Source organism: Lepidochelys olivacea (genome assembly GCF_965140295.1).
Source record: "Lepidochelys olivacea isolate rLepOli2 genome assembly, chromosome: 12".
Classification (NCBI taxonomy): domain Eukaryota; kingdom Metazoa; phylum Chordata; order Testudines; family Cheloniidae; genus Lepidochelys; species Lepidochelys olivacea.
Window position 1 is genome coordinate 1487223 of NC_140422.1, and position 23296 is coordinate 1510518.

The 23296-nt window shown below is 44.5% G+C and overlaps 1 protein-coding gene across 1 annotated transcript in view; it reads left to right on the forward strand.

Annotated features, from left to right (window-relative positions):
* GLG1 (golgi glycoprotein 1) overlaps positions 1–23296 on the forward strand; it is a 176766-nt gene that overhangs the window by 107588 nt on the left and 45882 nt on the right. The window contains exons 5-8 of the mRNA XM_084644808.1: positions 4185–4388; positions 5254–5325; positions 7571–7754; positions 10169–10383. Coding sequence (XP_084500934.1) covers positions 4185–4388; positions 5254–5325; positions 7571–7754; positions 10169–10383 — 675 coding nt within the window. The remainder of the gene's footprint in view (positions 1–4184; positions 4389–5253; positions 5326–7570; positions 7755–10168; positions 10384–23296) is intronic.

Genomic DNA, 23296 nt, shown 5'->3' on the forward strand with positions numbered 1-23296 from the left:
TCTATTTTCTTTCTAATACTATAATTACATGAGCACTATTCCTGGAGAGCAGTATATACAATTCAACATTAGAAAATCTTGTAATCTTTTCTTTCTGGTATATTAAGCTATTTTCACTCTCAGACTGAAGCAGTTAACTTGGATTTCTATATAAATTAAGATACTCTTCTCTATGGTATAGATTTAATGACTTAGCAACCATATTCTATAGTCAGCATTTTAAAGAAATTGGTAGCTAAAGTTAAGCTCCTGAATTGCATATTTAGGCACTGAAAGAAGTAGCTTGATTTTCAAAAGTTCCCAAGCTTCTTGCAGCTCCTAATGATTTTCATGTGAAGTCAGAGCAGCCAGGAGCTTGGCACTTAAGAAAATCAGGCTTCTTTCAGTGCCTGAATGTGCAATTCAGAGGAGCATAACTTTAGAACCAATTTTTGAAAAGCTTGGTCTATATTTTTTATCAAACAGCAGCTCAGTCTTATGCACTTATGAGGAGGTCACACAGTTAACTATTATGCTAATTTAGTTACAAACTTAGATGGCCTGTGTATGTCTGCAAACTTCCACTGTTCTGTTGTGCTGGATATGTGGTAAATTTAAAAGCAGTTTAGTATGTATTTTAAATGACTGGAATACAGTGTATGAAAGATATATTTACCTAAGGTTGTAGAACATTTGTGAGCTAGCATGTGATCATATATTCATGATATTATTTTACTACATAGATGCAAGTTAACTCTTTTTTTTAGTAGGTTGTGTACACACAAATAAAATATCTTCCATCCCATTCATGTACCTAATGTGCACTGAAGTCTTTATCTGAAGTTTTAATTAAAGAAAATCCCATGGTATGAGGAAATCTTGAATAGAGTGCTCTCTAGTTCTTTTGCCTTAGGGCTAGAAACCATACCCTTCCCAGGTAGGAAAAGTTTTCGTTGTCTCATGCCCGAACAAGGAGGGTGCCCAGTCTGTAAGCTTGCAGATGAATGAGAGGATCTTTGAAGCAGAGCTTGCAGCTTGGAAGGCAGGCTGGAGCAGGGAGTTGTCAAATGCGTTTAAGCCACATTTTATGAAGTTTGTAATACTAAATGGCTCGATTGCAATGGCTGTATGTGCATCACCACGGGGATTTGAGGGAGAAGATTTGTGTCCAGCATGGTTACAGATAAATCAGTAGTGTGGGATAATATTCTGGCATGATGCCACACACTAGCAGTATTCTGTAATGGCACCTCTGAAGGCTGCTGACTCATGGCTGGAGCTCAGCTGACACATCCATCAGGTTTTTACCCAATATCCTTTTGGCCATTTTAAAAAAAAGTGGTGGCAGTTCTGGGCTTGGTGATGGTTTAAGTAACTCGTGGCTTTTGAATGCTGCTTGTGTTCCTAGTGTGCCAGTATCGGAGGCTTCCTGAGCCGGGAGAAATGTCGGAAAGGAGGGAATGATTATTGGAAGAATTATGTGGCTTTAAATAGCAATGTTACTGTTTGAAAGATTCCTGTTTTGTTCCAACCCCTGCTGCTGTCTGCTCATAGCTGTTATGGTAACACTTGCTTGACATACAGAGCGGGACTGAAGGAGATAAGGGCTCACCGTAAATGCCTGTTAGTGCAGGACACACGAGCTGCTTGATTTATCCAAGCAGTCAGATAGGGCACTACTGGACAGTTTCCCTTAGAGTAGGTGATTATCACACCAAAGCAGCCTACATTGAAGGAAAGGGGCTGATAGTTGAAAGTCCTCTGGTCATAGAACTCTTCTCAGCCAGCTGTCTTGGTCAGAGCTCCACCAGAGATGGATTCATATTTTAAGGGCTCAGACTTTCTGAAGGCCCCAGGAGTCTTGGGTACCTTTTTGTTTTAATTTTCTAAGCATGCCCAGCTGTGTGGCTGTGAAAAACTCACTGATCAACATTCTGCTGCCTACTTCGGGGTGCTGGGCAGAAGTGACTCACCTAGTGCCATCCTATGGAAACCAGTGAGCTTCCTCAGGTTGCTTGCTATTGTTACTCATGATCCAAAGTTACATTTGGGCTCTGTTGAGCCCACTTGGCAGTGGACGTTAGCCTGGAGTTGCTTATCGTATGAGACTCAGTGCAGTGTTGGATGCTTTGACTTTCTTTCATTGGTGGAATTAGCACTGAGAATCCTAGATTGCTAAAAGCTCCTTTGTGAGTGCTTAACATCACTAATTATCAGTGACCAGAGTGAAGGCTGCATTGACAGAGCAGCTTTCTAATTCCTCCCCTCCCCCAAATATGTTCCTTTAATGTGACACTGTTATTTGCTGTTGCCATGGTGATAAGAAGGTTGTGTCAGATTAAAGATAACTTGGCCATTTTGGTAAACTGCTCTAAGCAGTGTGTCTAAACGGTGATAATCTCCTTAAACCACATTAAAGCAAACCCAGAAGCATTGAAGGAGGCTACTCCACTGTGAACCGTCAGCACTTCAACAGTCTGTTATGATACTGTGATGAGTTGGATCACAGAAACCCCCTTTGGGACTACTACCTCTGAGCCTGTTTTCCCCGAGCTTGGGACTTCAGTGCCTTCCCTGGTTGTGCCGGACATGCTAGCCTGCTACAAACACAGACCCAGGTCTGAACCACATCCCCCACAAGCCGCAAACTTAACTGAAAACAGTTTAAGAAGTGCGCCTGTCTCCAGCACTCAGTTACCCAACTCCAAATGGGGTCCAAACCCCAAATAAATCCATTTTACCCTGTATAAAGCTTATACAGGGTAAACTCATAAAGTGTTCACCCTCTATAACGCTGATAAAGATGCACAGCTGTTTGCCCCGCCCCCAGGTATTAATACATACTCTGGATTAATTAATAAGTAAAAGGTGATTTTATTAAATACAAAAAATAGGATTTAAGTGTTTCCAAGGAATAACAGAACAAAGTGAATTACCAAGCAAAATAAAATAAAACACGGAAGGCTAAGCCTAATACAGTAAGAAAGTGATTACAGATAAAATCTCACCCTCAGACATGTTCCTATAAGCTTCTTTTACAGACTAGCCTCCTAGTCTGGGTCCAGTAATCACTCACACCCCTGTAGTTACTGTCCTTTGTTCCAGTTTCTTTCAGGTATCCTTTGGGGTTGGGGAGGCTACCTCTTGAGCCAGCTGAAGACAAAATGGAGAGGTTTCTAGGGGCTTAAATAGACTTTCTTTTGTGGGTGGAAACCTCTTCTCTCCTGTGAAGATCCAGCTGCAAGATGGAGTTTTGGAGTCTCATGGGCAAGTCACATGTCCATCCATGACTCAGAACTTTACCAGCTGATGCCACATTCCCAGGAAAGCTCAGATGTGGATTTGCATCTCTTAAAGTTCATTGTTAGCTTAAGTGTTTCTTGATTGGGCACTTACTGAGAATAGTCTTTTCTCAAGAAGCTGACCAACTGCTTCAGTGAGGCTACTTAAAATCAAGCAAGTACATAGCCAATATTCATAACTTTGATTACAAAAATGATACATGCATGTAAATAGGATGAATATATCCATTAGTTCATAAGCTTTGCAGAGATATGTTACATGGCATATGTAGAATAAAACATATTCCAGTCATGTCATATTTACACTCATAAGCATATTTCTATAAAGCATTATGGGGTGCAACGTCACAGATACGGTATGTGGATCATGCCACTCAAGGCTGTTGGATTACAAAGAGAGGTGGGGACTGTGAATACAGAGCAGATCGCTTTACAGTTTAGTTTTGTTTGGCCACTCCTGGCTTGGAGCCTGACGGTGGGGTACTTCTCTCTCATCTCAGTCTGAATTTGGGAGCCAACTATTTCCAGGCTTTGTGAATTGTTGCTCCTACCAACTGTATGAATGTCCGTGACCTACTGGAACAGAATGCATGTCTGCATAATTTTCAAGTCTATATTTAAATAGAGCGTCACTTAATTCTGGTGGTAGGTATCTATAAAGGGTTAAAATTGCTTGGGCTTTCTTAGCCACTTGCTAAGCCTAGTGTGGGATGTGTAAATCAGCATTATGGGCTGCTTGCGGTGCAGAATATGGATTTTTACACATTGGATACATTAAATTAGTAACCAGGCATTTTCCACATTCCCATGTGTTATGAAATATTTGTTCTTGTCTTCTGCTTGTAAATAATGGACCACAAATCCTGTTGGTAAAGGTCTTGATGCAATCTTTTTGTTGTGTAGGATGCGCACTCACAAGGAGAGGTGGTGGCCTGCCTGGAGAAAGGGCTGGTAAAGGAGGCAGAGGAGAGTGATCCCAGAATTCAGGTTTCTGATGTGTGTAAGAAAGCAATTCTTCGTGTGGCTGAACTCTCCTCTGATGACTTCCACTTGGACCGACACTTGTACTTCGCATGCCGTGATGACCGGGAACGCTTCTGTGAAAATGTGAGTAGTTGGAAATATTAGTCCTTTCATCCCTTCTGTCTTATCCCACAAATCAATGCCTGAAAAGAACCAAAGGACAGAGAGGAACCAGAGCAAGATCACATAACAGCCGAAGGTATTCTGGGAACTACCTGTCAGTCAGCCTTCACACGTCCATCTTCTATGGTGAAAACTGTGCGAGAGATCAACCACATTAGGCAGCCTTTGGTTACTACTCTGTTCCACCGTCAATAGCATATGATCTCTGTTAAGCATCTCATTTTTATCAGTCCTTTGAGTGGCTGGAAACAAGTTGTCAGGTTTTTTTTTATCTCTGTGGTTTGAGTAGCAGATTTTCTTGCTTTTCTAAGCCTTTAGTTTAGCACTTTTGGCACCGGGAACTCCTATGAGCTCTTATGAAAAGTACATTTTGATCTCATTGTGTGGTTTTAGAGTGGACAGGAGGGGAGAATCTCTGGATTACTCCAATTCTTGTCATGATGTTGAATTAACGGCAGCAGAAACATCATAGGCTCTGCTAATGGAGAAGTGGCATGGAGTGATGCAGCAGGAAAGCAGACCTATTGCTTTGTTCTGGTTCTCTTGCATTAATTGAAAAGGTATTTTCTCAGCGAAAAGATGGCAGAACCCAGGAGCCAGAGTAAGGAAACTCAGCTGAAATATTTTCCTTTACAAAAAAACACCTTCAATTCTGTGCTATGTTTAAGAAATGTTAGTGATTTATTCCCATAATGTACATGAACACTACTTAATTAGTTTAAAAGTAGGTCTTTGGTACAATAGCACAATTCTATTGGATTTTGATTAGCAAGAGGGTAAGCTGTAAACTATCCTAAATGACCAGTGTTGTTGTTCTGTTTCACAGACTCAGGCTGGGGAAGGCCGGGTTTACAAGTGCCTTTTTAACCACAAGTTTGAAGAATCTATGAGTGAAAAGGTAGGTATCTATTTCAGGTGGGCAAATCCTTTACTCATTGATCATCCATCCAGCTAACTGACCCTCTGTCTTGTTCATCCCTATCCCCAGTATTACTAAATTTACAGTAACTCACTATTAAGCTGGCCAGACAGATATGGATCCTTGAATAACTTTGAACAGATGCCTTTAAATTGGGACATTCATGCTTCCAGCATGGTATGGATTGGTTACTCTTGTTTAGTTATGGGAGTGCTACGTTTGGTATATAAAGCACTAAGGATATACAACTGTAGTCCTTCTACCAAGCCAGGGAAAGCAAAGGTCAGGAAATTCAGGGATCTTGACAAGTAAAGCTATCTCTCCTGTTCTTTGGGTGGCTATTCCTACTTTAAACGTTGAATGGTGATGTTGCTATTTATCCCTTAAGTCCTAGATAAATGGTGTTGCTTTTGTGTGTAAAACAAATTGTTTTGATGTATCTCTCGATATAGGGATTGCATATTAAACCTATCGCTTTGTCACCAGGCTACTCATCAAGGGCTGTTTTTAGCAAATTTGTGGAAATGATGCATTGTCTGTGGTAACTGCAGTTTTCTAAATTTCTCTATAGAGTTTAATAGGAATTGTAACAAATTGACTTAATCTCACAGATGTGCCAGACTGGAGTCCAAAACCTTTTCCGTCTGTATCTATATTTTCACCTTGTTTAATGGCACAGGAACATAAATGCAAGCAATACAGGAGTAATTCAGTCTGGATGCTGTGCAGTTTGCTGCCATCAAGTAGCATCCTTGGGACACTCGATCCAGAATAGTGCAGTAAAGGAGCCTCATGACGGGTGAATGTGAGCTGTGCGGGAAGCAAGGGGAAAGGATCTTTATCATCCATACTAGAGGTTCTTACTTATAGTTTTAGTGGCATACATGTTTGAGAGAGAGGAACCCCTTCGACTCCCAAAGCAGCATCTTAATGATTGGGGCTAAAAAGAATTAAAGTATCTGTTGTCTGAAGGGATGGAGATGAGAGGTATCTGGGCAGACCTGCTTTGGGGCTTGCCAGAGTGAATGAGCCTGTGATGAGATACCTGGAGGCAATGTACTCATTGCATTTTCTTCAGATGTTTTAACTATCTAACAGTTCAGTTAAAATGAGCCGAAATCAAAACTGTAGGAGTAGTGCCTGCTTTTAAGAATGGCTCCAGCTAAGCTTCATTTCTCACGAGTATTTTAGACTCCAAGTGGCTGCCACTTTTTCCTAAGTATATTTGGCCTTTTTAGAGGCAGTGGCTTTTTGTGGCATGATAAGCACTGCTGCAGATAGGAGCTTATGAGCTCAGCACGGTGAGAAATAGAAAAGCATTTTCATACCCTCCCGGCATGTGCATATATCCAAAGCAGCAGTGAACTTTTACAAGCTTCAGAGCTGACAACCTGCACTCTCGCAGCCCGAGGTGCTGGTTCTAAGAGTACATGATGTATGTATTGAGTGGCAACAGACTCATGGCCTGGAGCTCAACCCTGTGTGCTCCCTTTTGGTCAGCTGTGGCGCTGCAGTGGAGACCTGCCTCACATCCCCTTCACCTGGCTTATAAACAAATGCAGACAAATTCTTTTTAATCAAAGAGCACCCCTTTTCCAAAGGTCTTGTTTATTAACTAGAGCCATAAATATAAGCAGGAGACTCTCTTCTTTCTTGAGTCTGTCTTTGGAAACCTTCTGGGTTCCTCCTTTGGGTTACTCTTTTCACGGCTTCCTTAAGCAGGAATCCCCAGCTTTCCTCTCTAGAGCTGGGTTCTGTTAGTCAGATTTCCTGGTCCTTCCTGAGCAGGAGTCCTTAGTTCTCTTTTCTGGAGCTGAGGGGGTGTTTTCACCAGCTCTGAGGCCTTTGCCAGTCTCTGCCTCAACTGGCCGTTATTCCTTAATCAGGCTTCAGCCTTTCCTTGATGGTATCTCTGGGTGTCTTGTCTGCTGTGAGGGAGGAGGCAGCTTGTCGCCAGTTGGTTGGAGGAGAGGGGCGTCTTGCCCTGCCCTCTCTGCAAGACTCCTGGCCCCAGGCCTGTTAGAGGAAATCCTATCACTCTATCTCTAAACACCATTCATTCCTGAGACTACTTCCTTTCTCTTCACATCCCCCTTAGGTCCTTATGTTGGACCTTTCAACCCCTTAAAGGGCCACGCTATATTCGAGTGGGCTGACAAATACACCCCATGATGGTATATATTTGTATTGATAGCTCAACTGTTCTAACACTTATCTTCCTCAGTGTCGGGATGCACTGACAACCCGTCAAAAGCTGATTGCTCAAGACTATAAAGTCAGTTATTCATTGGCCAAATCCTGTAAGAGTGACCTGAAGAAGTACCGCTGTAACGTGGAGAACCTTCCCCGGTCCCGGGAAGCCAGGCTTTCCTACCTGCTGATGTGTCTAGAGTCTGCAGTGCACAGAGGTGAGAGGGGTTAGAGTTGGGTAGCGTGATTTGCTCACTTATTTGGAAACTTAACTACAATAGATTCCACTTAATAGCAATCCCAATATTAACAGCTTTTGCTTAATCGCAACATTTTGCCAGGGGCTGATCCATCCCATTGACTATAGTGTTAATGGCATTCAGATTGTGGCAACAGGCATGTTGCTTACTAAGAACTTTTTTTGGAAGAAAGGCCCTGGCCACAGTTTGCAGGGCTGCAGCCAGGGAAGAAAGCAATGGGACATGCTCAGTGCTGACTGCAGGCAGGTTTGTGTGGCTGCAGCCAGAGAGAGCCTGATTCAGTGCTTCCTTCCCTGGCTATAGGTCTATAAACCTGCCTTCCACTTATTGGCAATTTCCAGATAACAGCAACTTCTTTTGCTGGACACCAAGAGGTTGCTCATTAAGCAGAATCTGCTATTTTCAAGCTCCAGCTCATCAAAGAAAAATGGAACTGCCTACTGATGATACTTCCATCAGTGGGGTGTCCCTCACGCAACAGTACTTGATATAAAACTGTCATATGCCTAAGCTGTTAGAGATCTGGTGGATTGTTTTGTAGCTAAGGTTTAAAATAAAATCTGGCCTGTAACTCTTAATGTGTTTTGTGGAAGACCATTGCTTATTTGAATTCTTACATCATGGCAGAGATCTCAGTGTGAAGATTATCAAATGGAGAATAGTTTCTGAAGTGTGCTCAGTGATTCCTATTATATACTTTAAAATCCTTGACAATAAAATGGCTAAGTCTACTTAAATTGTTGCTGTGGAACTGAAACCTGAAACAGCTGTACTAAATCCTTCCCTCCACAGCTAATCGAAGTGATTTTCCTCTTTGCTTATATAGTAAATGTGAAATATATGTTACTTAGTATATGATATAAACCGCTAACTTAATTTATGATCAACTCACAACATGAAAGCCAAAGCTATTCACTTACTCTTTTGCCTGTTGTAAGTAGCCCATCTCCCTCAGCTAAGTTGTTTAAGTAAATTAATTTTCTTACTATACACATGTGTGTATATATATCAGCAGAGCATACTGCATCCTAGTGATACACAATGCTAATTAATGTTTTTCTGTAAATGTAGAAAGCAAAGATAATGAGTGCTGAGGCTGCCCTGGAACCCATAACTGTCCCACAGGCATTGCAGAACATAAGGGCCTATCAGAGGGTCTCAAAAAGCAGGACCATGTTACATAAACTTGGCAAAGCTGCTATAATACTGTGTACAAGTGGCGCACACAGTTACACATTCTTAACTTGTGTCTTGGAGATGTTTGAACCACTCTGCAGTGGTCTGTAGTAGGACTGCATGCTATAACGCCTATGGCGCAATGAGGGCCAAAGTGCCGTGGCAGCCTTTATCAAAGTCTTGGCATTTATGGCCTTGAATGAGTAATTACATTTGGATTGTGTAAAAAATGTTCTACTTACTGCCTACTGTAGCGTTTTCTTTATAGGACAGGTGTGGACTGGTTGCTTCCCTGAATTCCTCAACCCTGCAGGCAGTTGCTGTGGTGTGTTTAATTTCCTCTTTGCTGATGGAACATGTTATGCACTATCTAGTCCAGAGGTGCACACATTCTAGCTCAGAAGGAACATTGCTTCACTCTCCCAGCCGTATAATTTAAGCATGACTTGGGAATTGGCAAAAATTGGAGTTGAGAGATTTCCAGTTTCAGGTTTTGGAGTCAAACTGTATAAGGGAATTCTAGAAAGGTTTCTAACATATCTTAAACTCTTTAAAGCTGAATTTCTGTTTAACTATTGTCCATTTGCTAGAAATCCAGCATGTCATTTCTGTAATGTGCCTGAACTTCATGGCCGTCTGAGTACGAGACTCTGTTGTCTCCCATGAAACCTTTCTCTCCCTAAATGGCACTTTTAACCCATCGTTTGGCCAGAATAATATTTTCCAATTACCTAAAAGTCCCTTAATTTACTGCAAGTGGCTTCGATCTCTGCAGTGAAACTGATAGCTTGAATGTGCTAAGAATAGATGATAACCTTGTAGTTCAAGGCTAGAAATCCATTGAGGGCTTCTGCTTATGGTACAAAAGCTGCTCTTGAACCATATATGCTCAAACTGGAATGTCCCTGTAAATTTTTTCCGAATAAAATATTCTATTTAAAGAACTTCCTATTCCCAGCAGTTATGTTACTATTGATTTGAAGTATTAACAGTGACTATCAGTCATAATTGTTTGTTCACTGGTTTATCGGGTGGTGTTCAGTAACTATCTATATTGCCTCACTGCTGTACAGAATGCCAGTATTGTCTCTACTCCTTCAGTGTGTGAAATACTCAATTACAATACCCTTCCTCGCACTACAGAAAGACCCCGCTAAGCATTAACACTAAATCACATCTACCTTCACTTGGCCTAGGTCGGCAGGTGAGCAGTGAGTGCCAGGGTGAAATGTTGGATTACCGGCGCATGCTAATGGAAGACTTCTCGCTGAGCCCGGAAATCATTTTGAGCTGCCGAGGGGAGATTGAACACCACTGCTCAGGGCTGCATCGGAAAGGGCGTACTTTGCATTGCCTGATGAAAGTTATACGTGGGGAGAAGGGAAACATTGGACTGAACTGCCAGCAGGCGGTAAGGAGAGGCATATGTCACTTCAGTTCCATGTTGTGTGCTCTGTAGAAGAACTGCTTACTCTAATTGATTACGTTGCTGTGAGGATTCTAATGGATGCAATCTAGCCATACGGGGAACTAATAAAAGCTGGTGGTAGCTGTACATCCTGGTACCATGAAGCTTGACTTAGTATCCAGCAGCAGTTGAAAATTTTACTTTAAAGATCCAATTACAGTGTTGCGTTTCTTTAACTCCGCTTTAAAAATTCCAGCTGCATACTTGATCTCCAGATACTGTAGTTCTTTGAAATCATCTGGCTCTTTCCTACACACATGGTGTAGGGAAACTTCCATTTATACAAGAATATTCCACTTTTTTGTTTGCCAGAAATGCAAAAGCTCTTCACAATTTTACTTTTCACTATTCTGTTTTAGTCTTTATTTCTCCCAGCTTGAACAATGAAAATAGACTAGTCATTTTCACTTCAAGTTCTGATACGCTACAGTGCTGCAAAGTTTGGGTTGCAAGCATTTCAGGGAATATTAACTCTTCTCCAAAAGATGAGAAAAAATAACAATTTTTCTTTTGTCTTTAAGTTTTATAAAAACTCTTTTCTAAACATAAGTTTTGTTCAGATTTGACCTGACAGTAACCCTATAAATTGAACTCACTAATTCATTAATGTCTGTTTTCAAACTTATTAGTTCTGCTTAATTTTAAGTTTGTGCCTAATTTCTATTTTAATGACTATACTGCTTGTTTGTGTGGGTTGATCCTGGAAGTGGTACTGTGGAGGGCAATGACCGTTGATGACAACTGGTGTAGGGACTTCACTTCTAGTGTGATGTGGCAGTCTGGGTGAGCAGCTAAACTGTTAACTGCAATGTGTGGAAGTCACTGTAGCCATAACTCATGGCGATTGGGGAAAGTCGCGGACAACTGGAAAAAGGCTAATGTAGTGCCCATCTTTAAAAAAGGGAAGGAGGATGATCCTGGGAACTACAGGCCAGTCAGCCTCACCTCAGTCCCTGGAAAAATCATGGAGCAGGTCCTCAAGGAATCAATTCTGAAGCATTTAGAGGAGAGGAAAGTGATCAGGAACAGTCAGCATGGATTCACCAAGGGCAAGTCATGCCTTACTAATCTAATTGCCTTCTATGACGAGATAACTGGCTCTGTGGATGAGGGGAAAGCAGTGGACGTGTTGTTCCTTGACTTTAGCAAAGCTTTTGACACTGTTTCCCACAGTATTCTTGCCAGCAAGTTAAAGTAGTGTGGGCTGGATGAATGCACTATAAGGTGGATAGAAAGCTGGCTAGATTGTCGGGCTCAACGGGTAGTGATCAATGGCTCCATGTCTAGTTGGCAGCCGGTATCAAGTGGAGTGCCCCAAGGGTCAGTCCTGGGGCCGGTTTTGTTCAATATCTTCATAAATGACCTGGAAGATGGTGTGGATTGCACCCTCAGCAAGTTTGCAGATGACACTAAAGTGGGAGGAGTGGTAGATACGCTGGAGGGCAGGGATAGGATACAGAGGGACCTAGACAAATTGGAGGACTGGGCCAAAAGAAATCTGATGAGGTTCAACAAGGACAAGTGCAGAGTCCTGCACTTAGGACGGAAGAATCCCATGCACCGCTACAGACTAGGGACCGAATGGCTCGACAGCAGTTCTGCAGAAAAGGACCTAGGGGTTACAGTGGATGAGAAGCTGGATATGAGTCAACAGTGTGCCCTTGTTGCCAAGAAGGCCAGTGGCATTTTGGGATGTATAAGTAGGGGCATTGCCAGCAGATCGAGGGACGTGATCATTCCCCTCTATTGGACATTGGTGAGGCCTCATCTGGAGTACTGTGTCCACTTTTGGGCCCCATACTACAAGAAGGATGTGGAAAAAATGGAAAACGTCCAGCGGAAGGCAACAAAAATGATTAGGGGACTGGAATACATGACTTATGAGGAGATGCTGAGGGAACTGGGATTGTTTAGTCTGCAGAAGAGAAGAATGAGGGGGGATTTGATAGCTGCTTTCAACTACCTGAAAGGGGGTTCCAAAGAGGATGGCTCTAGACTATTCTCAGTGGTAGCTGATGACAGAACAAGGAGTAATGGTCTCAAGTTGCAGTGGGGGAGGTTTAGGTTGGATATTAGGAAAAACTTTTTGACCAGGAGGGTGGTGAAACACTGGAATGTGTTACCTGGAGAGGTGGTGGAATCTCCTTCCTTAGATATTTTTAAGGTCAGGCTTGACAAAGCCCTGGCTGGGATGATTTAGTTGGGGATTGGTCCTGCTTTTGAGCAGGGGGTTGGACTAGATGACCTCCTGAGGTCCCTTCCAACCCTGATATTCTATGATTCTATGAACCTCATTATAAACTCATTGCAAACAAAGTGTCTTGTGGCCAAACCATTTTCTTCTATTTTTATTAATAATGAAATCTAGATGAGTGTGAGCACTTGATTAAATTTTGTATATTAAGTTATATGGAGCTTTTTTGAGAGTTTATTTTGGACTCTTGAAGTTAGCAGATGCATCAGTGGAGTGATTGCATACTTTGAAATTGGATTGTCTCCTCACAATTTAGTTACTCTGGAAAGTGTCAGAGGATGGGTTTCACTTGGGGAGTAAGTCGCACGTTTTTGTAGCAGTTAAGATAAGTGTCTCATGACTTAATGTGAAGGGAATCTCCATAAGATACTATGAAAATGCAAACGTTTGGAAAAGAATGTGGGAATAATCTATGCTTTTCACTGGACTCTCTGTGGGGACTTTTCAGATCTTCTCTGATTCAACCATTGATTTTTGTGTTGCAAGCTGGCTCAGTAGCAGTGGCTGCCTATAAATCAAGGGGCCTGTGCTCTGGAGAAAATAAGCAGCAGGAGCAAACAAAATATTAATTAATAATGGAATTATTAATTTCCCCCTTATTTTGATGGGTGAGGGTAGAGGGATGGGGAGAATAGACTGATGCACAAATAGCTTTCTAAATGGAATGTTCATCTTATCAAGTAGTAGTGGGCACTTAAGTATCATGTGTGACTTATATAACATTTAAGTTCCCACATAGCTACATATAAACTTAAGTATCTGGATTCCTTTATTGCTGCATTATATTTCATCTGTGCAGGATATTTTGATGATTAGTGACTGCCTCAGCTATCATTATTTTTGGTCCATTCTAGTATCACACCACAATGAGCTTGATGCTTTTGCTCTTCTGTGGATGTTAGTTAAAGCACGTCTCTAAAAAGAGAACATCACCTTGATCCCTGCTTCTAGATCGTATGCTTTGAGTATAAGAAAAACAGGAAGTCATCTAGGGCTTGTCTACACTACCGCTTAAGTAGATGTAAGTTACATCGACTTAAAGAGACATCCATGTGGTGCTATGACAGCTCTTCCACAACACAGCTTCTGCCTCTCGTTGAGGTGGGGTAATTATGCTGACCTGAGGATGCTCTCCTGTTGTCAAAATACATTTTCACCAGTCACACCACGGAGACACAGCTGCATTGGTGCAGATTAGTGGGATAGTGTAGACTAGCTGCTAGTTCTCAAAGGCATGGCCCTTTGAGGCACCAGTAGATGTCTCTCACAAAGATCAATGATTAATGTTTCAGTGCCTTCTAAAACCTTGCCCTTTAGTTCCTTACTGACAGCAGTCAGCGAAGGAGAGCCCTGCCCCTATTAGGGCAGAATTGTATGCTGAGCTGTTGATGCCTGTGAGGCTGGGTTTTCGGCCCCTCAGTTTGAGTTTACTCTTTGGGATGCATTGATGGCCTCTGCACTTTCTTCAGGGATATTGTTCTCTGCAGCTCCATTAACTTCGGTGCTGCACTGGTAGCTCTTGGGGCTTTATGCAGTGCCAGGTTGGCCTTTTGTTGATGTGTTGTCTCTGGTGTATGTCCTGAGTTGCAGAGAACACTAAGATCTCTTAACAATTGATGATCCTTAGGGACATTGAAAGTAGAGGATTTACAAGCTTGCTAGAGCTGAAAGCCGTTAGGCTCCCTCTCACACATTTTCTCCCACAGACCAGAGGGCAACTGGTGCAGATTTTCAGACAATATGGTCACAATGTATTACCTACATCAGAGGTGGGCAAACTATGGCCCGTGGGCCACATCTGGCCCATGGGACCGTCCTGCCCGGCCCTTGAGCTCCCAGCCGGGGAGGCTTGTCCCCGGCCCCTCCCCTTCTATCCCCCCTCCGCTGCAGCTATGCTGCCACGCAGGCAGCGGGGCTGCAAGCTCCTGCCGCTCTGAGCGGCATGGTAAGGGGGCGGCAGCAGCTCACACAGAGGTGGGGAGGTTGGGTAGCGGGTCCCAGGGGTTGGTTGGGGGCGGTTCCGGGGGGCGGTCAGGGGTTGGGGAACGGGGGGGTTGGATAGAGCGTGGGAGTCCTGAGGGGCTTGTCGAGGTGGGGATGTGGATAGGTCGGGGCAGTCAGGGTACGGGGGGGGAGGGGGTTGGATAGGGGGTGGGATCCCAGGAGGGGGGCAGTTTGGGGCAGGGGGTCCCAGTCAGGGGATGGGAAGTGGGAGGGGGTGAATAGGGGGCGGGGACCAGGCTGTTTGGGGGACATAGCATTCCCTACCCGGCCTTCCATACAAGGAGGAAGGCCCGCACCCCGATGTGGCCCTCAGGCCAGAAAGTTTGCCCATCCCTGATCTACATGGACAGGGGTTAGTCACCCCTGCTGTGTTAGGAGGCAATCAGTCTGCTATGCACTTTGCAGGGATTAAACTTTTCAGTCGATAGCTTGATTAGAAAAAATCTGGATCGTCTTGCATTCAGTCATCTGTGCAGTGTCATGACTGATATTTGTCAGGCTGCGGTCATCCATACATTGACTAGTTTGTTACAAAGCAGAACATCTGCTTCAGTGCAGGTAAAGACCCACCATGCATATCAGACCTCCTTCGTTCACACTGGGGAAAAGGGCTCCAATGGCCATCTCTGTTTGTTCTCATCCCCAGAATACTGAGGAAGAATCAACAGAATAGTCAGAACCTTAGTCACTTTGGTCTGGTCCTAACAGAGCTGGCCCTTCCAAAGTTCATCTGCCTATTTACCTCAGAGTCCAGATTTATTGTCTCAGCAGAACAGCTGGTTGTTTACTTACAAGTTTCTTCATTTGACAGCACTGCTAACAAGCTTCTATGGAAGCATGAAGGGGGTGTACCAGGCCCTGAGGCCCCCTGCTGGAGACCTCTTGGCCTTACCACACCACACCCCAGGAAAGAGCAGAAGAGGCGAGTCCTCCAGGTTGCCTAGAGGAGCTCTGGGGAAGCAGCAAATCAGAAGATGCTGCAGGGAGCAGCCAATCAGAGTCCAGCAGGTTCATATAAAAGAGCTGCTGGAGTGAGCAGATTCGGTTGCTGATTGGAGCCAGGGGATCAAGGAAGATGTTCCTTGCTGACTGCAGGGACTCAGACTTCAGCCCTGAGATAAAGATGAAAGTAGTGGGTCCACGGGGAAGTGGCCCGTGGTGACACAGCAGGTGGCGGCTGCTTATAGGGTTGCTGAGTTGAAACCCAGATTAGGGGGCAGGCCTGTGTCCCCCCCAGCCAGCCGCTACGGAAGTGGCTTAAGCCCTGAGAAGGGAAGTAGCCCAGGAAGGAGCTGAAGACCCTGAGAGAGAGGTCAGCATTTGTGGGACTCTTGATACCACCCCAGAAGGGGATTGAACTGTAACGAGTGACTCATCTGGAGAGCTGGGGCAGTAGGCGAAGGCTCCAGGGAGGAAGCCCTGGGAGCACTGCTCCAAAGCAGAGCAGGGACAGTTTGAGAGAGTGCCCAGAAGGGGCTGAGAGACTGTTTGAATCAGGGTGCTGCAATAGGCCCTGCTGGACTGGTTGAGGACTGAGCCCAGAGATAGGGCTACGGGCAGAGACTTTACAGAGGGTACTGTGGCAGGCCCTGGTGAACTACCCTGTAAGGGGTCTGTTTTGTTGGTGCGTATACAGACGGTGTGTGACTTGGCCAGAGGGCTGAGTCACTGAAGACCCACCTGAGAAGTTTAACTGCCAGCAGGGGTCACCGCAAGCAAAGCAGAGAGGTGCAGTGCAGACACACCCAGCTGACAGGGGCTCTTGCGTAAGGGGAGTGACCCTCTCACAGGAAGGATATCTTGTCTTCTCCTTGTTTGAGGAGATAAAGACAGTCCTGTTTGTCTTGAAAATCTTCCACTAGGAGGTGTTATGCTACCAGACAGATGTAGTTTAAAGGGTTGGCTTAAAGTTAGAAAGGTCTAGATCCTGATTGTGTTCATTCTTGGATTCTAGTCTGGTGTTAAGGCTGTCCCTGGCTATGACTTAGGTCATGTTTCTGCCAGCCATGTCCTTGCAAAAGGAACCATGGCATTTGTCCAGCCTCCGAAACAGTTTTTAAAGGCGTTATAAACTTTTCCTTCTTGTGTGAGCATTGTCAGATCCTAGTGTTTCACACTGTTACTAACCAAAATTATGTAAAATTTTGTAAGTTCATCCAACCAGGAGGATGGAAGCTTTACTGGCATATGGCAGCAGTGTGTCCTTCCCTGAAATCCATAGGGCTATGGAGTTCTGGTTCCACCATCTCAGATTACTATAGTCAGCCCTATATCAAGGACAGATACTGGTTTTGGGAGGGCAGTACCTCTGTCACTGTTTAACAGGGCTCCTCACCCCACCTTCTTAAGGAAAGAACTGCTAGCTACTCTTGTTGTCTCTGTAAAGCAGGCATGGGCAACTGCGGGCTGCATCTGGACCGTGAGCCATTTCAATCCAATCCTCAAGCTCCCTCTGTGGAGCAGGGTCTGGGGCTTGCCCTGCTCTGGTGCTCCAGCTGGAGATCAGGGTCGGGGGCTGCTCCATGCGGCTCCCAGAAGCAGCGGCATGTCCCCACTCCAGCTCCTACGAGTAGGGGCAGCCGGGGACTCTGCTCTGCACACTGCCCCCACCCCAAGCATTGCCCCCACAGCTCCCATTAGCCAGGAATCACGACCAATGGGAGCTGCAGGTACAGGGCAGCATGGGGCAGCATGCAACAGAGCCGACTGGCCAAGCCTCTGTGTAGGAGCCAGAGTGGGGACATGCTGCCGCTTCTGGGAGTCACTTGAAGTAAGCGCCACCCAGAGACTGTACCCCTGAGCCATCCCCCAGCGCCTCAACCCTCTGCCCCAGCCCTGATCCCCCTCCTGCCCTCCGAACCCTTCAGTCTGAGCCCGGAGAACCCTCCTACCCCCAAACCTCTCATCCACAGTCCCACCCCAGAGCCCGCACCTGTAGACAGAGCCCTCACCCCTTCCCACACCCCAACCCCAATTTCATGAGCATTCATGGCCCACCATACAATTTCCATATCCAGATGTGACCCTTGGGCCAAAAAGTTTGCCCACCCCTGCTGTAGAGGCGATCTCATGAAAGAGAGGCAGCCCCCCACCCTTATGCTTCAGAGCTACAAACAAAGCTCTTGGGGGCAGAAAGGAACAGAGGCACAGTTAGAGCGGGGAAGATGTCTAAAAGTTTCTTCTCCATTAGAGTGGAGGTTGTAGATCTCAAGGGATACATGTATATGCCCTCTTAACAGCTAGCTGTTTCCTGGAAAGGGTCTGAGGCCAAATGGATGAGTATGTGACCCGTACAGCATCGCTCTGGTGAGTCAGTACAGTCAGAACAGGAGCTGCTGTTGACAAATGATTTCTCTTACTCTCATCACTTTTTCTGACCTCACTTTTCTTTGGGCCCCTCTTCTCTTATTATCCCCATGAGCATGTCATCCCTTCCAGCAACAGTTATGGGCGGAGCAGTCATTCTGCTCTCAAATTCTGATGAAGCTAATTGTGAGTCAATCAGCTCCTAATTCAGCTATGACAGAGAATAAAAATTGAGCAGAACCAAGGAATTATAAAGTGCTGCTGAAGAGCAGATGGACTCAAGGGCTAGTCTAGTGTGGGGTAGAGGAGAGTTTTAGGAATGCTTTTTCGTGTTCACCACCTCTCACCAAATCATTCCCTCCCCCTCTTTCCTGTTGCCATGGCAGCTGGCTGGGCTGCTTTGACGTTTTGCACTTGGTTAAAAATCTGAATTGGGGCCCCTGGAACAGCTCCCAAAACAACATTTTAAGTAATAGTGAAACTTTAAAGCAATGTAGCCCCTTCTGAAGTGCTGCTGAGAAGTCTCACCACTGGGGATTGCAGGCAAACAAACGTCAATGGAAACAGCATATCTTTTGCCCAGCCTGGTCAGCATGCTTTAAAGTCAACTGGGCAGATTAAACCATTGCTTTCATTATCGAAGGAGATTGGGGAGTGTTGAAAGTCCTATTGTAATAACCTCTGGGTAGAGGCATTGAGGAATTTCACAGGCACACCAGTGTAAACTTTTTCAAAAGAACTGATTAACTGCCCTTGTTTTGTGTAATAGAATGTTATAACTGAAGTATTAACTTTTTTCAGCTGACTTACAGAAATTTCTGCTGCACAGAGTTTCATGGTTTTCCCTGTGCGATTAGTTTCTTCTTCTCTGTGCAGATATTTCACACAGCACCATGTGGGACAGAGCTTTAAAAATAGAGAGAGAAAGCAGTAACCACAAACAGGCAAAAGGGACTCAGGAACAGATATAGTACCCACTACTGCTTTTAATTCAGGTTTCTTTAAATGCCTAAATTTCAAATTGACAATATCCTTATAATTTAACTGCCAGGAAATGCCTGGCTCAGAAGTCATTGCTATTATAAATCACGCCACCTGAATAAATGAAGAAAATATAATTATGGTTCTGGTTTTACTGTGCTTTTGACAATGCCTTTCTGGTAGTTAAAGGCCTGTATGTTAACATGTGGGAGAACTGACTTTATTCTCAGTGCTCTGATAAATTTATAATAGAGCTTAACTGCTAAAGGGGAGAGAACAAACTTCTCCTTTATGGGAACATGTGACTCTCATCATAAATGGGAGGTTCCCAGTGTCCTTTAAGTCACTGCCCTACAGCTTTGCTCTTGAAAACAACCATACAGAGTGAATTGTGACCTTTGCAATTCAGAGTGAGCAAAGTGAGTTTGATTCCAATTATGACATGTAACAGGAACATATGGATCATCTTAAAACTTGAAAGTACAGTCTTCTAAGGAGGGCATGTGGACTGTTGAGTATCACAGCAAGTGAAAAGCTAGAGTGTCTAATATGGAAACAAGACCTAAGCAGACAGCAGTGTGGTAATTCAAGACATCTCTTCTGCTCCACCTCACCCAATATGTGTTGAAATTGGCTTCTTCCACTTGCTAACAGCCAGAGTTAGCATCCTGCACACAGAGACATAAGGAAGAATATCTTGTCTGTATGCTGACTTGATACGCTCTGACCCAGACAACTATTTAATCTTCACTTGTGAGTATGTTGGAGTGATGAAAAAGTGAAACATTTTGATTTAGAAAACTATTTAATGATCCTTTTAATATGAAAAGTAATAGCTGAAATCCTGTGCTGTTGCAGGAGTGTAATTCGTTAAATCGTGGGTTTTGTTTTTTTTAAAGCCAAAACTGGCTGAAAATTTAAAAATTGGATGGTAACAGGCCATGAACCTAGCGACAATCAAACTTGGAGATGAGCTGTGGCTTCATGTAAATGAGTGAAGGTGGGTGAATCTGTGTGGTGAGCTGGAAGAGTTGCGTTGATTTATATGTGGGTTGTGTTGTACTGGGAAATTTGTGCGGATTTGTGCAGATGATGAATAAGGGGCTGTGCTGCAGTGAGAGACTGGGTGTGTTTGGTGGTGTTGTGGGTGCTGGTTATGTTGTGTGGGTGTCTTTGAAGAATTGTAGAGAGACAAGGTGGGTGAGGTAATATCTTTAATTGGACAACTTCCATTGGTGAGAGAGACAAGCTTTCAAGCCCCACAGAGGAGTTGAGCCAAGTAATCCACCATCTATGTAGTATCCTTCATATAACCAATGAAATGGTTGCATGCAAATTAGTTGTAGAGTAAGTGTGGTAATTGGCTGGGTTACCTCTGATATTATAGTTGTCTAGGACCCTTGGCGTGCCATAGATACATGCCTTGCTGTTGCATGGGTGTAATTCATAAAACTGAAAATGGCTGAGAACTTAAAATTGGATGGTAACAGACCCTATCCCAGTCATGATAGAACCTGCTGATATTCTGAATAAAAAGAGCTTTCAGCCATGCTCATAGCTGTTCCCATCGCTTCACGCCAACTCAACAAACATTCTAGACTTCAGAGTAACAATCCTGAAATCTTATATAGATAACTGGCCTGAAGCATTCTTAATGCCTTACATATGCAATGTCACTGGGGGGGGAGGAGAGGAGGAAGGGCATGGGAATTCCTCTAGTACAGTGAAAAGAAAAGGAGTACTTGTGGCACCTTAGAGACTAACACATTTATTTGAGCATAAGCTTTCATGAGCTACAGCTCACTTCATCAGATGCATGCAGTGGAAAATACAGTGGGGAGATTTATATACATAGAGAACATGAAACAATGGGTGTTACCATACACACTGTAACGAGAGTGATCAGTTAAGGTGAGATATTACCAGCAGGAGAGCGGGGGGGACGGGACCTTTTATAGTGATAATCAAGGTGGGCCATTTCCAGCAGTTGACAAGAACGTCTGAGGAACAGTTGGGGGTGGAATAAACATGGGGAAATAGTTTTACTTTGTGTAATGACACATCCACTCCCAGTCTCTATTCAAGCCTGAGTTAATTGTATCCAGTTTGCAAATTAATTCCAATTCAGCAGTCTCTCATTGGAGTCTGTTTTTGAAGATTTTTTGTTGAAGAATTACCACTTTTAGGTCTGTAATCGAGTGACCAAAGAGATTGAAGTGTTCTCCAACTGGTTTTTGAATGTTACAATTCTTGACGTCTGATTTGTGTCCATTTATTCTTTTATGTAGAGACTGTCCAGTTTGACCAATGTACATGGCAGAGGGGCATTGCTGGCCCATGATGGCGTATATCACATTGGTAGATGTGCAGGTGAACGATCCTCTGATAGTGTGGCTGATGTGATTAGGCTCCCAACTAAAACCTCTCCAACGCATCATCAAGGATCTACAACCTATCCTGAAGGATGACCCATCACTCTCACAGATCTTGGGAGACAGGCCAGTCCTTGCTTACAGACAGCCCCCCAACCTGAAGCAAATACTCACCAGCAACCACACACCACACGACAGAACCACTAACCCAGGAACCTATCCTTGTAACAAAGCCCATTGCCAACTGTGTCCACATATCTATTCAGGGGACACCATCATAGGGCCTAATCACATCAGCCACACTATCAGAGGCTCGTTCACTTGCAGGAAATTAGAAGTTTCCCAAATTTTCTCTTATGCTCTTCAGTACAGAGGTCTGCTCTGGCCTAATTTTTAAGCTTGGAAAGGGTCATGCCATTTTCCAACCTTTCCCTCCCAAACCCGAGTCGGCATCATTGGTGCAGCAGCTGCATGTGCCACGTTCCTGCCAGCTGCTGCCCCCTTCTGCGCTGTGTGCATTCCATAGAGCAAAAGGTACTGTAACTCCTTGGCACGCTGTCGATCCCAGGGACAGGAGGAAGAGATCCCACCCTAAGAGGGTCAGGTTATTTTCGCACTTGACTTGAACCAAATGCTTGTTGTCAGGTCCTGTCACGGTCAGGTTACAGGGCTGTACATCAGTAAATATATCGTAAACTAAACCACCTATGCAGTAGCATAACAAAGGGCCATCTGGAGAGGAACTGTGTTGTAGAGCTGATGACAGAGCCCATATCTCCTGACTCAGGGCTGTGCTTTAGCCACTAGACCATGTTTTGTCCCCATCTTGTGGGGCCAGGCTAGTCTGGTCAAAGGTTGAGAATTGATCATTTCTGCCACTGTCATTAAATAGATTGATTAAATACATGTTGAAATGGTTACACTTGAAGTCTATCTGTCTATTCCAGTTTAAATTCACCAAATATCAGGTAAGTTAATTTGGTTTAACCCTTCAAGACTAGACAGGTGGACTAATGCTTTCTAACTTGTATATCTAAGACTAGAAGCCCCAAATATATATTTTGTCTCTTGGCTTATATACTACAATTGGAGAGTTTCAAGTTCCATCATTAGGGCCCTACCAATTTCATGGCAGTGAAAAACATGTCACGGACCATGAAGTAAACCCTCCCCCATGAAATCTGATCTCCCTGAAATCAGCCGGGCTGGGGACAGACAGGACTTGTCCTTCCCTTGTACAACTGTTATCGGAGGAAGATCAGACCCACCTCCCACATGTACCACCCTCACTTCTGTGCTGCAGCAGCCCCAGAGCTGGGATCCGGACTTCCACCCCCTGCAGCTCCTGCCTAGGCTTGGGGCACTTGAGCTGGGGGCTGCTGCCACTGCCTGCAGCTCCTGCCAGAGCTCGGAGCTGCTGCTCCCCTCCTTCCTCCTCCCCCTGCCCCCAGTGGCTCCTGCCGGGGCTTGGGGCACTTTCCCCCCGCCCCCCACACTTCTGCCCGGGCTTTGGACCCTGGGCTGGGGGCTGCCACCCCCCAGGGCTAGAGCCCAGGCTCAGGGACCTATACTCTGGGTTTTCGCTTCCCACAGCTCTTGCCTGAGCTCCAAGTTGGGCTCTGAAGGCAGCACGGAAGCAAGTATAGTAATCCTGCAGCCCTTCTACAACAGCTTTGGGACACCACACAATCCCCTTTTGGATCAGGACCCCCATGGTTACAACACTGTAAACATCTGCAATTGTGAAATTGGCCAATTTTAAGACCCTGTGGCTATGAAATTGACCAAAGTGAACCATGAATTTGGTAGGGCCCTATCCATCACCCAGCAGATTAATGGGTGACCTCTTGTAAATGCTGAAAACCAAATCTTTACTGTAAAAGCTCTTAGAGTGAGTTGGAAAATCACTGCTTTATAAACAGAGCTTTGAGTCAAATAT